At 52.3% G+C, this 14,623-nt stretch overlaps 4 protein-coding genes across 4 annotated transcripts; all 4 read right to left on the bottom strand.

Moving 5' to 3' along the window:
• Positions 1-32: 32 nt before the first annotated feature.
• On the bottom strand, positions 33-1,571 carry NECHADRAFT_34028 (uncharacterized protein; the record flags this gene model as incomplete). Its single annotated transcript, XM_003045874.1, has 4 exons — positions 33-740; positions 791-976; positions 1,026-1,227; positions 1,276-1,571. 4 exons carry the CDS (start codon positions 1,569-1,571, stop codon positions 33-35), a joined length of 1,392 nt encoding a protein of 463 aa, XP_003045920.1.
• Positions 1,572-3,174: 1,603 nt separating this feature from the next.
• Positions 3,175-4,832, bottom strand: NECHADRAFT_33458 (uncharacterized protein; the record flags this gene model as incomplete). Its single annotated transcript, XM_003045873.1, has 4 exons — positions 3,175-4,306; positions 4,374-4,579; positions 4,627-4,671; positions 4,722-4,832. 4 exons carry the CDS (start codon positions 4,830-4,832, stop codon positions 3,175-3,177), a joined length of 1,494 nt encoding a protein of 497 aa, XP_003045919.1.
• A 3,892-nt stretch (positions 4,833-8,724) lies between these two features.
• On the bottom strand, positions 8,725-10,024 carry NECHADRAFT_103371 (uncharacterized protein; the record flags this gene model as incomplete). The annotated part of the gene is made up of 3 exons (XM_003045872.1): positions 8,725-9,169; positions 9,221-9,755; positions 9,983-10,024. The coding sequence occupies 3 exons, from the start codon at positions 10,022-10,024 to the stop codon at positions 9,060-9,062; spliced, it is 687 nt and encodes a 228-aa protein (XP_003045918.1). The 3' UTR covers positions 8,725-9,059.
• A 933-nt stretch (positions 10,025-10,957) lies between these two features.
• Positions 10,958-13,535, bottom strand: NECHADRAFT_90856 (uncharacterized protein; the record flags this gene model as incomplete). Its single annotated transcript, XM_003045871.1, has 5 exons — positions 10,958-11,071; positions 11,231-12,420; positions 12,470-13,016; positions 13,064-13,209; positions 13,256-13,535. 5 exons carry the CDS (start codon positions 13,533-13,535, stop codon positions 10,958-10,960), a joined length of 2,277 nt encoding a protein of 758 aa, XP_003045917.1.
• Between the last annotated feature and the right edge of the window lie 1,088 nt (positions 13,536-14,623).

Here is a 14,623-nt window from a genome sequence, read left to right as displayed (position 1 = left end):
ACATGTTACAAACCCCCAGACTCCGTCCCCCTTCATAGACTCGCTGATCTCTTACCAGGCGCCTCCCCCATTCGGCGCAACTCAACATCGCTTCCAGACTCCGTGTCGTCTAGAAAGCTCTCGCCGCCTCTTCCCGACGTCTCCTGTGAGGTCTCGGCTGGTGCGTTACCAACCGCCGTCTCTACCATCTCTTCCGAACGCCCAGAGCTGCGGGCGCCCTTGACCCACTCCTTCAGAGGTCTCCAGCTCGTCACAAAAAAGATGACGGCGTTCCAGAGTCCTTGGAGTGGCAAGACTGCAGCTGTGGCGACGTGGTACTCGTAGGGCGAGGTGCCGACGAGCCAGCTGTGGATGCGGTTCAAACTGCTCGGGATCCAAGTCACCAACACACTAAGGGCGAAAAGGAAACTAGTACGCAGGTAGGCTCGCTTGATGGGGTCCTCGACGACAAACTTGTTGACCGTCTTGTTGGTCGCCGACGTGATGCGGCGGAGCGGGGACCGATGGGGGTGGTGGTTGCCGGCTGGGGACGTGACGGTGGAGAAGTATTGGCTCGGAGCTGTCTGGATCGGAGGGGGGAGCTCGTCGAAAGAGACGTGAGGTGTTGATTGCTGCATATGGGCAGGTCTTGGTTCGTTGGGGAGTGCAGATGTAGATGCTGTTGAGTGGACAACCTGGACTTCGGTGACGATGGTTCCGTAGAAGCAGTCTTGAGGCACCGAAAGAAAATCGACGCGAGGCTTAATACCTGTTAGAGGGCTTCAAAGGAGTGGTTGTGGTTGTCAAGTACCTGCTCATAGACGCCCGCTTCTCTGCTCTTGGATGCCGAGAAACTCTTGAGTTGGTTTCGAGAGTGAAAGACATGGTATCCGACCATGAAGTAAAAGATCAAAGACCCGACAATACAAACCCAGATGAGCATGTAGTAGGTGTATATACGGATGTTTTCCCAATCCTGATTGACCCAGCACCAGATCTATACATAGTTAGTCGAAGAGTGTTGGAGACATGTTTCGAGTACTCACAGTTGCCTGACCATACACAAGTCCTCGGTGCGGGCTTCTAACCAGCAGCAACGAGAGAGCGATTATGAAAGGGCCACCATAGCATATGAGGCAGTACAGCCACCACCATTTGCGAAAGGCATCGGGGCTGGTGCGAAAGAAGAAGACAAGAAAGACGTTGAAGGCCATGGCGAGGGACCACCACGGGTCAGACTGCATGAACCTATACCGGTCAGCAAGAAATACCAATGAAAGTGAGGACAGGACTAACATGTGGAACAAGAAGCTCTGTGCCTGGCACAGCGGGGACGCAACACCCAGCTCAAGCCCATCCATGGCGATGACGCTCGCGATACTAGCGCCGACATTGGCGATGCTCGCAAACACGATGAACGTGTTTTGGACGTTTCGGACTCGAGGAACCAGAGCGTAGGCGATGAAGATGAGGACGACGGCGACTAGGCTGATGGAACCTCCCATGCGCTCCATCAGAACCAGCGCCTGCGTCTGTCCTGCCGTCAGCGCCTCGGCGCGGCCGGAGACTAACTTGTGCGCCGCCTCCGGCATGGTTTGTATATCGTTTGAGTGTTTCCCAGAGATGTTGATTGTTGATGGTAGTGTATATGACAGTGTTTGTCGATGTCTGCGCAAGAAAGAGAGAAGAATCGAAACAAGGAGATGGAAAAGAGGAGGTGTCCCAAGCAAGCTCTGTCTGTTGTTCCTTTGAGTAACTGTATCCTTCCGAGGGAAAAGAGATGAAATGAGAGGGAGGTGTCTGTAGGCTGCCGACCGGATCTTGGGTCTCGGTGCGATTACAAGAGGGGGTGCACAAAGGAAACGAGCAAGAGAGAGAGGTCGAGGTTGGCGACGCCGTGACACCTCAGTGAGCTGCACGTAGCCGTTGGGAAAGAATCCTTGAAGGGGGGAAGAAGTATGGCAAGTTGGTCTCTTTTTATCTTGCTTTGATTTCTTCGTCGAGTCTTGGCTTGACAGTGCCAGACAATTCTTTTTCATCACTTGTCAGTGTCAAAGCTCACGACGCCAGTGACAGCTAAGGAATATCATTTTCCTCCCAATTATTGTGTACTCCAGGTTTAGAAGCACCTACCTCGAGTATGCATAGGCTACCTGGCTGAGCTTTGGTGGCTCTGAATAACTGTCTCGTCCTCCCCTCTCAAGCCCTTTGACAACCAACATCAAAGGCGTCGATATTCCTACACTCCAATTCAAAGATCGATAGGCTAATGCTTATTAGAAGTCGGCTGCTACCGCTCCTGTTCATTCGCTGGCATTTCATGTACGAAAGAGCAAACAAGATGCACCTCGACGAATATCGACTTGCATATTCCACCCTCGATCGTCTTGGCAAATCTGAAATAGTATACCATGCCCCAATCAGAGCCTGGCCCCCAAGAGCAAACATTGAGATGCTCCCGCAGCAGTCTCATATATCACATCCCATGTCCTCGACAACTTGATCCCAAGTTCAATTGCTCCTGCGCCAAGAGGTTTGCTTTTGCGGTGAGGATGCAAGTTCCCGCGCTGAAAAAAAGATGGCTGACAGAGACCTGAGTTCAGATTCCTGCCCTGTTTGTATGCTCTATGTGGCTTTCATCCCTCACACACGAAACAAAGACGTCCACACCCAAGACGGCACAAGTAAATCCGGAGGCGGGCAGACGAGCCACCTCGTGGTCCTGTCTCAACGACCGTTACTATTTTCAGCCATGAACAACTTGAGACTGCCTTGTACGGTATGCCACACCCTCAGGTTCAGCAGGGAGGCGTCCGTCACAAGACCCCATGCTGCGTATCCCCCGCATTGTTTGCTCATGACATGTCCAGTTACTGACCAACCTCAGCCATGCAACTTACAGCATGGCGTCTTCTAGCTCTTCTAGAAACTTGGATCGAGCTTGGAGGCCAACTTGTCACTTTAGACAGCACAGTCTGTCAGAGAAATTCTCACATGAGAGAAATATGCACGCAGCCGTCGAGCTGAAAACATGGCAGTATTGTAAGTCTTCAATTGGACCCTTCAAGCCACTTGATAGTCTAGCTAGGGATCCCTGCTCACAGTATCAAAATAATTCCGTCTGTATACCTTACATGGGTGGATGCCTTTCCGCATCAAATCTCCCCCCTCTTGCTCATTTGTCATGAACAAACCTTACAGTGTGTAAAGGAAATCGGGTCGCTTATCTCCCATCTCGTGGATCTCCTCCTCCGACTTGCCCTCGATCAGGTAGTCACGCTCACCGGCCAACCGCAGCCTGTTCTCCCGTGCAAGCATCAGGTACATGATGAGACTGCCGCCAAAGACACCAGCAAACATGAAGCCCAGGATTGTGCCGTGGCCCTCGTAGAAGCGAGGGGCGTTGATAAAGACGTTGCTGCTCACAACACCGTTCAGGTTGCCCCAGCCAATGACAAATCCAAGTGTGATACCTCGCTTGTACACACCTTCCACGTTATTGGCAACCCAACTGATGGTGATGGGGATGACAGGGTAGATGCCCAGGGCACCCAAGAAGCATCCAGTATACTGGACAGCAGGGTTGGTCGAAGCGATGAGCATGACGAAGCCCGCAAGTCCGACAGGGGCAGCGCAAAGGTTGAAGATGCCTCGCTTGTTGATTCGGTCAGAGTACATACCCACGCAGACGGTGACAATAGCAGCCAAGGCATAAGGGGGCACGCTGAGAAGCTGGTTCTTGATGACAGCCTTCTTGTCAGTGAAGGCCATGTTCTGGATGATGGTGGGCAGGAAGACGCTGAAGGAGTAGAGAGGCATCAGGGGACCCATGTAGATGAGCATGCCGCAGTAGGTCTTCCAGTCAGTGAGCGACTGCCAGAGGTACTTCATCTTGAAATCTTCGTTCTTGGCAGACGACTGCTGGTCAGAAGCAAGTCGGTAGATGACTCGGCGTCGCTCCTCTTCGGTGAGAAACTTAGCCTCAGTAGGGAAGTCATGCACCATCCAGAATGAGGCGATACCGATGAGGATGGTGAGAAGACCCTCGATGATGAAGATCCACGCCCATCCAGCAATGCCAGAGATACCGTCCATCTTCTGGATACCAGCAGCCAGAAGGCCACCGAAAGAGCCGGCAAGAGCAGCAGCAGAGAAGAACCAGGCGGCGCGGGCACCAAACTCGGAACGCTTGTACCAGCATGAGAGATAGTAGTTGATACCGGGGAACAGCCCAGCCTCAGTAAGACCAAGGAACCATCGAGCAGCCATGAGACCGTCCCAGTTGTGAACGAAACCCATGCCCAGCATGGCACCGCCCCATAGAACCCTGAACCCGGAGAGTCAGCAACATGCATTACATAGGCGACGGACACTGTGTCAGCGCGGCTACCTACATGATGGCAGGGATGAAGATGGAGGGCTTGGACCACTTCAGGAGAACGTTGGCGAGGGGTTCAAAGACGGCATATGAGATGTAGAAGATGGTCAGGGTAGCGTTGAATTGAGAAGTGTTCATGTCGATGTCGTCGAGGAGGCCTGCGATTTTGGCATTTCCAATGTTGGTTCGGTCAAGGAAGCAAACGAGGTAGAGCAAGCAGAGCTATATGATGTTAGTATGGATCGTTAACTCTAATACTGAAATCATACCCAAGGAACAAGCTGGGTATCAATCTTTCGAAGAAGCTTCTTTTCCTGCGAATAGTCAGTATAAGCAGCTTTGCCATATAAAGATAGTGACTTACAGCCTCCTTTCTCTCCTCCCCAGTCAGACCCGCATCAGGGTCATTAACAAGATCGACCTCGTGAGTCGAGGCCTTCTCATCGAAGACTTCTTTCCGATCAATGTCGCTCATGGTGACAATATTCCTCAGATATATCGAGGTTGTATTTGAGAGAGACTAAGAGTCGAGGGGTAGAGAGAAGAAGGAGCCGCGTCAGGTGGTGACAGCCCAGAAGAAAAAAAAAACGTGGGAGGAAGGAAGTAATGGAGGACAAGGAAGCAGCAACCAGCCGAGAGTGACTATTTCGGCAATGGGAAGGAACAGAGGAGAAGGGAGGCTCCAGAGATTCTCGTCAAAGATGCGAGACAAGAATGGGATGAACCCCAGAAGCCGGGAGTGACGGTGAAACAACGGGGAGACTTTTGCTTGTCGAAGCGAGAAACGGGAATGAGATGATGGAGGGGGATTGTTTATAATGGAACAAGCAACAAGAAGGAGGAGAAGCTTGTTTAAAGAGGCAGGCAAGCAAGCAAGCAAGAAACTTGTGGATGATGATCTTTAAAAACCTGGGGCAAAAGAGGATCCCATAGCCCTTTAATACTTAATTTGAATCTACTCTCATCTTGCCCCGAGCACGCACACACGATGACCTCGCTCCTCACTCCCCCGTATGGGGGAATGCAACCCCGAGAAGAAAAAAAATGAGGAGGAGGCCATGGCTGTGTGGGGATGCTTGCGCCCACGTTTTCTCGCCAAGGATGCCACTCGGTGAGGAGACGACCTCTGCGCATACAGTATGGAGGAGTAGAGTAGTAGAGGACCCTCGTCTCCAATATGGATGGGATGCTATTCCATCCATCCGTCCGTCCGACAAGGCCCCCAAGCCAACGAACCACGTTCAAGAAAAAGAGTCTTTCACTCTTCCCCAGTCGGAGAGCAACAACTGGGGGGTTACTCCCTGTCCCGCAGGGGAGGGGGCTTTTCTTTTCCCCCAGTTCAGTTCGTTGGCGGGGAGGGCAGAGTCCACTACGCAGCGAAAGAGATTTGCTGCTTCAGTCTCGGGGATCTGTCGATCTTGTCCCTTCTTGCGGGGTTTGGGGTCACGGTGCATGTTGGGCGAGGAGAGAACGGGGGTACAGGGGGACGACCGGCCCTTGTAACCATGAATGATCCTCCTGGGGGCACGTTTTGGTGCATGTCTTTCCCTGGCTGCAGTAGGATTCGTCTATGGGGCCCGGCAGATGGGTCATGTAACGCTAGACATGCCATGGGTTCGTTTTTCCCTTCTTGGTGGTTGTGCGGGCCACGCGAGATGGCGCTCCCTCTCTGCCTGCTTGTGCCATGTGTGAGCCGTGACAGCTCGGGGAGGGACCGAGAATGTCAGCCCGAAGCGAACGAATATGCTTCTTTTTTAGTTAGTCGACAAATATTTGGAGGGTGCGGGCGGCTCCGTCATAGGTAGGTCTGACGGCCAACATGTTTCACGTAGGCGTTGGAGTTTCTCATTCTCGACCTCTCCCTCTGTCTCTTCCTCTTGTCAGTGTAGGCATCTCATTCCGACCCTGGCTTCCATCACCGTTTGAGCAACACGCTTGACAGATGGTGCATGACATCCCCCGGTCAAATGGTCTTACACGCTCTCTCGTACAAAGCCTCGTCCCTCTCAGTTGGTTTCCCTCCCACCCCCTTCTTGTACCAAAAGAGCACGCGTCATGTCATTTCACGTCCTCTCAGGCCATGCTCCGCGCGGCACACAGACCCAAAGCAAACAGGAGAGATGCCGCAGAGTTGCCACACCTGTTTGCCGCCCTCCAGAACCTCGCGTGGTTTGCCGCCACCTCGATCAAGCCACTTGTCCCGCCCAACGGCCTTTGTCCTCCACTTTGTGCTGGCCCATGGTTCATCGTGGCCTTCTGAGGCTTCAGATACATAGTAGGGTTGCCATCAGACCCACACAGGTTTCTGTGAAGCCTGTATCCCCTCATCATCGGTCCCAGTTTTCCTCTCAAGAAAACAAGCGCAGCAGTAAGAGACCGGGGTTCTTGCAGTCTACTGTCACATTGTAGCCCGCTTCTCAAAGCTTACTCTGGGCCCTGCCACCCCAAAATTTCTTGTTTATCGCCCAGACGGCGGCTCGCCTCGCCCAGAGAAAAAAATATCCCGAAGACGTAACATGACGGTGTAATAGGCACCGGACACGGGATAATACATTAGTTACAATAGCATGACTCGTCGTCGTTTTAGAGATGCGCCAAGGTCGCTAAACGGGGATCAAGAAACGAGCGGACGTGGCCTTGGCCGTTCTTGAGTAAGGTAGTAGATGCGGTGGAGGTTGTCCGTGGCATATCCCAGCCCACTTACATACAGCGCATCCACTTGCCTCCATCTCCATACCTACCATTTAGAAGCCCCGGGGCCCCTGACAAATCAAGCCCAAGCCGGTATCATCTCGTACTGCATCCGACTCAAATCAAACTGGATCCAAAAGCCTATCCAGAACTTCATGTTGTCTGCAGAGCAAAGACGACAAGGCAAACACCCGTCATGCCGCCTGGAGCGTCAGCCCGCAGAGATAAATTTGGAGTCGGTGGGAAACTGCAAACTAGTGCTGATAGCCGCAGGCGGCTAGGGAACCAGCATAACATGGCGTTAATTTCTAGAAGCTTGGCACGGCGAGGCGATCCGCGTCTCGCAGTGTGCCCGCAGCCACGCCGACGCCTTGCGTCTGGTCTGTATCACTTGGGGTAGCCAGAGAAAAGAGGCAAGAACGGTTTGTTGAGAGGAAAAAGAGATGAACGACGGGTGCGTACAGCTAGAGCTGAAAAGAACAACATGCGGAATAACGCATTAGTCGAATGCTATGGCTTACTCGACAGACATCAAGATTGCTCTCAGACATCAAACATCAGCCGTGTCCTTCGCACTTTGTCCTCCGTCTCGAGGAAAAAGGCTTCTATTATGCTGAGGGATTACTCTTAGTATGAAAAAGCCAAAAACATCTCATGTCATAGAATGGTTCAACCCCCATCTTTTCCCCCGCAGTCGCCAGGGCTGGGTGATTCTCCTTCCCCGCGCGAGCGAGGGCCTTTCTCCGCAGATCCGTGTCTGCGATCTCCTCGCGAGCCAAGATGATCCAGATGGTGGGGAGAAGGGGGAACTGGGGGCTCCAAAAGGGCCTCTTATTCTCGGCGTCACTCTGGCATGTTTCCCCGCCCTCCAACCCAGATCCTGGCTCCTTTTGCAAAATACCCTCCTCTCACTGGTTCATTTCCCCTCTCCCCCATGTTGCCTAGATCCAGGGCCGAAAGATTGGAGTGGTCCCATTGTGCGGTGGAGGCGCGGAGGAGCAAGCCCGTCCCTCGGAGGAGCGCCAATCGCGGACGCAATCCACCGCCGGCGCCGGGGGACCCGGGCTCTTCACATCTTTCCTTCTCAGATTAGCATTCTCCTTCTCCAAGGGAGCCAGAAGGCTTCTGAGACACATCTAGCGTCCACCGCGGAAGGCTGTAGATGAGCGCACCGATCCCCCCGTGTCTAAACCCGGACGGTCCTTGCGGATGCGGCGCGCAGCCACACGGAGATCCGACGCCGTGCCTCTCTGCCACGGCTCCGGTTTCTCAGCCCTTTACCAAGCCTCTGACCTATTGCCTCTCTCGTAGTCTTCCCCAAGATCCCAAGATCCAGTGCCACATAGCCGCGGGACGGGGCTGCGGCTCCGCGTTCTTCCCCGCGATCCCTACTTTTTTTCTTCAAGGCCGGGTCCATAGCATCTCAGATGGTGTCAGGGAGAGGGCCTTGCTGTTCGAGATCTTTGGGATGACGCCACTTTTGTCGCTAGACTATTCCTTCTGAACCAACTGGGCGTGGCCTCAACTTGCACCCTGATGAGAGGCAATCTCAGGCTTGCCTATCAAGGCTTAACAGCTCATATCACGCGCTGGTGATGAAATGAAATGCAACCCTCAAGCCACGAAAACGCAACACTTAACCCGAGCTATCAACACTGGTTCCCTATTTTGAATCTAGTTTCGGTGCTTACTCTCCAGCCTCGGCCGAGCCGAAATGGTTGTCTCTTCTGCCATGTGCTGCATCAGTTGAATCACTTGCTCGACACTGACACCTTGGATGAGACCATTTTGGCCATGTCTGAGACTCCCACTTACACCCAGGTCCGGTTTTGAGAAGGAATAGAGCAGCTCTGTACTCCACATTTGCAACCTCTGAGTTTCTGGAAGACTCCCTACTAATAACTGTTCCATAACTCACGGCTAAACGATCCCGTTAGAACTTAATACTCGAAGAAGTGGCTATCTCCAAGCACTTAGCCCTAGTGGGGTTGCCCACGGTAAGTTTCATCAACTACAACAGTGCAGCCCCATGGATAACAAGAGTCTTTCCAGAGTTTGCAACCTCCTGAACCGCCGAGTGTTCCACAGCCTGCAAGAGGCTACTAGCTCTCACGAGAAGTTCTGACAGTTGTTAGCCAGGACCCGAATCAAAACTCGTCTCTGGCAACTTACCCTCATAGACCATGGTATAATGGACCGGCGGATCATCGTCAGGTCCCGAGATAAGAGGCATTGTCTCTGACGCCGCAGGAACAACTCGGAAGCGTATTCCAACGTTGTCATGTCGACCTATCCATACGATACTCTCGGGGCCCACGCTCGACAAGTCCTGCTTGCTTGCCATTTCGGCCAGCCAGTTTCGAAAGATTCGTACGACACCGTCGACGATGTTAACATGGCTTATAAACAACCCACGCTTGGGTCCTTCCTTAACGAGGTTGGTAACGGCGCATAGCTGAGAAAACAGCTCGCCATCGTCGAGATGAATGTGCTGCGTCGCGGAATCGTCTTCGGAATCCTCGGACGCCTGCGCCTCAGTAAACCTCGCTCTAATCCTCCTTGGCCGACGATTCTCCTCTGCAAAGGTGGGTTTGAACGACGCATATAGGCGCTGTAGGTCACCCAGCGCAGTTGCCTCATCGCTGACGGCGGGCCCGTCACGCGTTATGGTGCCTTGATACTGGCACGCTAGGTAAGGTGTATAAAGCTGGTCGCTAGGATGGTAGCATTCCAGAATAAGCTTATTATCAGGCAGGGGGGCTGTTTGGAGGAGGCGATGATGCAGAACGCGAGTGACTAGGGAGTAGAAGCGGCGATTTATGAGGGCAAGTGGGAGGAGTTCCTGGGAGGATAGTGGAGATAGAATTGAGATAAAAATCTGATGATAGTTAGTCATTTAATGAATAGACTATACAAGCGCGTAGAAGTTCTCACTTCATTTGGTAGACTGTCAATGACGCTATCGTGGGAAGTCATAGTTGTCACCTTCAACCGGAGATAAGAGACGAGCGGAGGCGAAGTGGCGAGGACAACAAGGGAGCAGGACGGGGGGGAAGAGTATCACAGTTATCACTCAAATAAGATCCAGTTAAATCAAATCAATGCAATGCAATCAAGGATAGATGGGGCAGTATGACGATTCTTGACAACAGAACAGTTGATGGTTGTCAACTATGTTGGTGTCAAGTTGTGTGCTTTGAGATAACGTCTTTCAACGGCGTCAATTGAAAACGCGGGGGAGGGGCCATTGATTTAGTCAGCATCCGCAACTCCGAATGACGAAACCTCCCTTGCTCTTTAGACAACCTCTGTCAACTTTAAGAGCTGTGCGAGGGGCGTGATTTTTGAATAGGGAGTCAGTTTGTCTTTTACTTGGCTGAGTAACTTAGTATTGGGCGTGAGATTGCCGTGGATATAATGGATGACTAGGTATTGTCCACGCTTTTGTCCTGAGGCATGCGTGTGTTAAGTGGGTGGGACCATTGGGATTCTATCATCAAGAGGTGATGTCTGGACAGAAAGATACCATATCTGACCAGGATATTTTATTCATGCATTTCTCAAGGAAATTCCACTAATTCCAGAAGAGTTACCTGTTACTTAATTTTAGGGACGAGTCTAGATATCCGGGGAAAAGATATCTAAGGTGATAGATAGGTGCAACAATAGGGTAGCAAGAATACAAGAAATCCCTGATTCTTTCAATCACAGTCATGGACAGGATAAAACTTTCATGAAACATGTATTATTTCTATTATCCCTTGGCCTCTTCTATCTAGAGCGGTGATTTTAGTATGCCACTATTCTAATGCGCAACAATGCCTCGCTCTAAAAATGATTCTCCCAAACGCCTGTGCCAAACCCAATCATGTCGTCGTGAAAAAACTTGGCCTCTAATATGGTATCCTATTACTGTTTCTGATCCTTGTTCCGTGCATCTCGCACTGCAGCATCCACTGCATCAACAAGATCGATGTGGAAGAATGGCCTGTCAACACCAAAAATGGCTGCCATGGATTGAGGCTGGGGGGACTGGGCGTGCACATGCGTGCTCTTGGTCATCATAGAAAGCTCATCTGATGAGTTCGATGGCAGCTTAGACTCGGAACAATCCGATGAGCTCGAAGTTTCTGTGGCTGCCTCGATATCGGCTGGTCGATTAGTATCACCGGGCAATTGCACGTCCTTGTCCATCAATGTCGCCGCGATAGAGTATGAAGGCACCCAGCTTCCGAGCGCCTCCTGATTCTTAGAAGAAGGGTATCCGAAACCAGCACTGGCGAGAGCGCGACGAGTCCAGCGGTTGTTGGCATTTGCAAAGTGCCATTCCACAGCGTCGGGGGAGGCATACCGATCAAGAGAGTTGCGGAGATCCATGAGGCCTTGGATGCAGGTAATGTCGAGGTTGTTGACAGCAGAAAAGTCCAGAACAATAGCGCGGAGGAAAGGAAGGTCGTCACCATTCTTCTTTTGTCCCTTGGGACCAGGGTCATTCCAGAGGCGATCGGATTCCTTTTCAAAGTGCTCCTCAGAGGTACGCTTGGTGTTCTCCATGACGTGAGTAACCAGTGTGTCGACGTGATAGGCCTGGTTGGTGTAGTTGTATCCTTCGCTGAATCGGTAAATGAAAACACCTGGGTAAGGTGACTCGACATCGATGTCGGGGTTTGAGGCATCCTTATGGTCGAGGGGTAGGAACACGTCACGACCAGATTCGTCATGGAGAAGAGTGGCATGGCTTGATCTTCGGCTCAGGGTATGTTGGTTGCCGTGGTTGACCATGCGATGAGCTCGCGCACGACCGAGGAACTTGCCTCGTGTGCGGGCAAGGCGGAAGAGGAGAAGGGCAATAGAAAGGCCAATACCAACGTAGATGGAGATCTCAAGAGACTCAAAGACTGCCAGGATGACTCCAATGATCCAGATGAGCAGCTCAGGGGGCGAGAGTTGCCAGTACTTGTAGAGATTCTTGGGAGGTGCCAAGAGGTTGCAAACAGCGTGAATGATCAAGCCGGCAAGAGCAGCCTTGGGGATGTAGTAGAATACCACTGTCAGGGCATATAGCGCCAAGACAAGAACCAGTGCGCTGAAGAGACCTGCCAGAGGTGTTCTCACACCAGCCTTGGAGAGGACAGCTGAAGCTCCGAAGGAGCCTGTGCACACGTAACCTCCCATGAAAGGGCTGAACAGATTGGCAGCACCCAGGGCCACGATCTCTTGCGAAGGACTGACAGTGTAGTCGTACAGTCGGCCCATCGACTTGGCAATGGCGATGTGCTCAATAACCAGAATGATAGCAACGGCAGGCAGTTGAGGCATGACAAGCTTAAGCAGCTCAGTGTCGGGCGAGGGCAGGCCGGCCTTTTTGAATCCTGTCTGTATGTCAGCTTGATGTCTTTTATAAGTATTCATGGTGCATACCTGGGTCGATCTTGCCAACGATTCGGAACTTGCTCTCCTCAAAAGGAACACCGTGATGCACGAGGAAGCTAACGAGAGTGAAGAGAAGCATGACAAAAGTCATTCGGAGAGATGAGATGTAGGACCAGACACGCTTCTTTTGAGGGTGGCGACGCTCCATGAAAGCACAGATATCTCGGATACCGAACAGGAGGATAATCGAGGAGAAACCAATGGCGGCGTCAAGCTTTGTATCGGGCAAGGCCTTGAGGGTGTTGATGATGACCTTGTAAGGGGACTCGCGAGTGTTGATCTCCGAAAGGCCAAGTAGGACGGGCACTTGTGTCGACATGATAGTGATACTAGCACCGGTGATGAAAGCCGAGATGGGGATATAGGGGATGAACTCGATGATCCAACCAAGACGGAACAGACCGAAGAAGAGGAGAACTGCGCCAGACATCAAACTCAAAGTGTGAGCGACTTCTTCGTTGGAGTATTTTCCGGGCTTAGCGCTATCGACATGGCTGATGACTTGGCCGACGAGAAGGGAACCGACGGCTGTTGTCTGGGGTGTGTTAGTGCTGAAGGGTTGAGTCAAGGTATAGTACATACACCAATGACAATGTCCTTTGAAGTTCCAAAGAGCCAGTACAAGACGGCACCGGTAAATGATGTGTAAAGGCCATATGCGGGTGTGAGCTGGGCGAGAAGGGCGTAGGCTAGAGCTTGGGGGACAACAACTAGGCCGATAGTGATGCCTACATAGTTTAGAACAGAACTAGGAGTTAGGTAAGCTCAACCTACCGGCAGTAACATCACCTAGTAGCCAGCTGAGGCAATATCTAGGAACCCATGCAGCTGATGGGAAGAGTCCTTGGAAGTATTGATGGACACCGTCTCGTGAGGGGGCAAACTCCTTGAAGAATTCGGATATCGTTGGCTCCTGCTCCAGGAAGAGGTCGGCGGGTGTGATGGTCTCTCTCGCGCGTTGATCGAGGTCCTGGGGCATGCGGGAGTATCGTTCGTTGACATCAATGCCGAGGACCGTCTTGGTGACAAAGTGTGAAGCCTTTTGGGACGCCATGATGCAAGTCTCAACGGCCCAGCATAAAACGGTGATGTATAGAAAAACCTTGTGAAAAAAGGAGGAATTCTAGAGAGAGACAAGCGAGACGGGATCCCCAGGATATATACGAGGTGCCCCCGGCCGCCGGGCGGCTCAGGAAGGAACCAACGAGCCGGCAGACGGTAAAGTTATCAGGGCGGGAGACGGCGAAGACGGGAGTGGAGTCTGTCCACAGAAACAAGGCTCGCCGGGGTAGAGTCCATGATAGGGCCGTGGAGAGATCAGTGTAGCAGAATTGCCTGGCTAACGACGGGAGTCGGCCGGAGCGGCCTCTGACGGGTTGCAGAAACCCCCGAAGGAGACATCTGGTTGGCCAGCAGGGAAGAGCGGTCTCCAGGTCCCCGATCGAGATTTGGCATGTTGGTGGGCGCATCTGGGTAAGGGGAAAAAAAGTTCTTATCCCCTCCATGTGATAGCCGGCCTGTTCACGGAACTCGGGCTCTCGGCCGGGCATGTTGGAGCCGCTGCGGACCCACCGTGGACCCACTCAGTCGCCGACCTGCCGTTGCCTGTCTCCCGCTGGAATTCTACCCCGACGTGCCCGGCCCGAAAGCCGCCCCGCTCCCGACCGGCCGGTTGATCTACACCGCAGGCCCTGCAACCCTAATTTTTGCTGCTGCATGGGGAAGACCGGTAAACGTATGACTTTAATCATGCTTACTTACAAGGATAAAAACTTTGCTGGGTGCCCGACGAGGTCGTACATGGGACTGTACTAATATCGGCTCGGAAGTCGCTGGAGGTGACAACTCCATGACCTGACACAGCACCAGATGTTTTGGACCAGTCGGAACGGATCTGCACTTTCGACCTTGGCAGACCGACATGGCTTTAAGAGGTGCCGCCGAGAACCATTCGGGTATCAGACCGCTCTTCTTCTGCCTCCCTTTACATATCGACTTTTGACAATCTGATACACGGATCATCATGCTTATCCCCTATTCCGGATCTCGGCTGCAGTTCAGCGAGGGACCGTTGCACCCAAATTATAAGACTAGTTCTTATCTGCGTCACTGATTCAAGACGGATGATGTATTGAGATTGTC

Source organism: Fusarium vanettenii (genome assembly GCF_000151355.1).
Source record: "Fusarium vanettenii 77-13-4 chromosome 2 genomic scaffold NECHAsca_18_chr2_1_0, whole genome shotgun sequence".
In the NCBI taxonomy this organism is placed as follows: domain Eukaryota; kingdom Fungi; phylum Ascomycota; class Sordariomycetes; order Hypocreales; family Nectriaceae; genus Fusarium; species Fusarium vanettenii.
The sequence above is the reverse complement of the archived record's forward strand: the minus strand, read 5'-3'. Positions and strand labels throughout refer to the sequence as shown.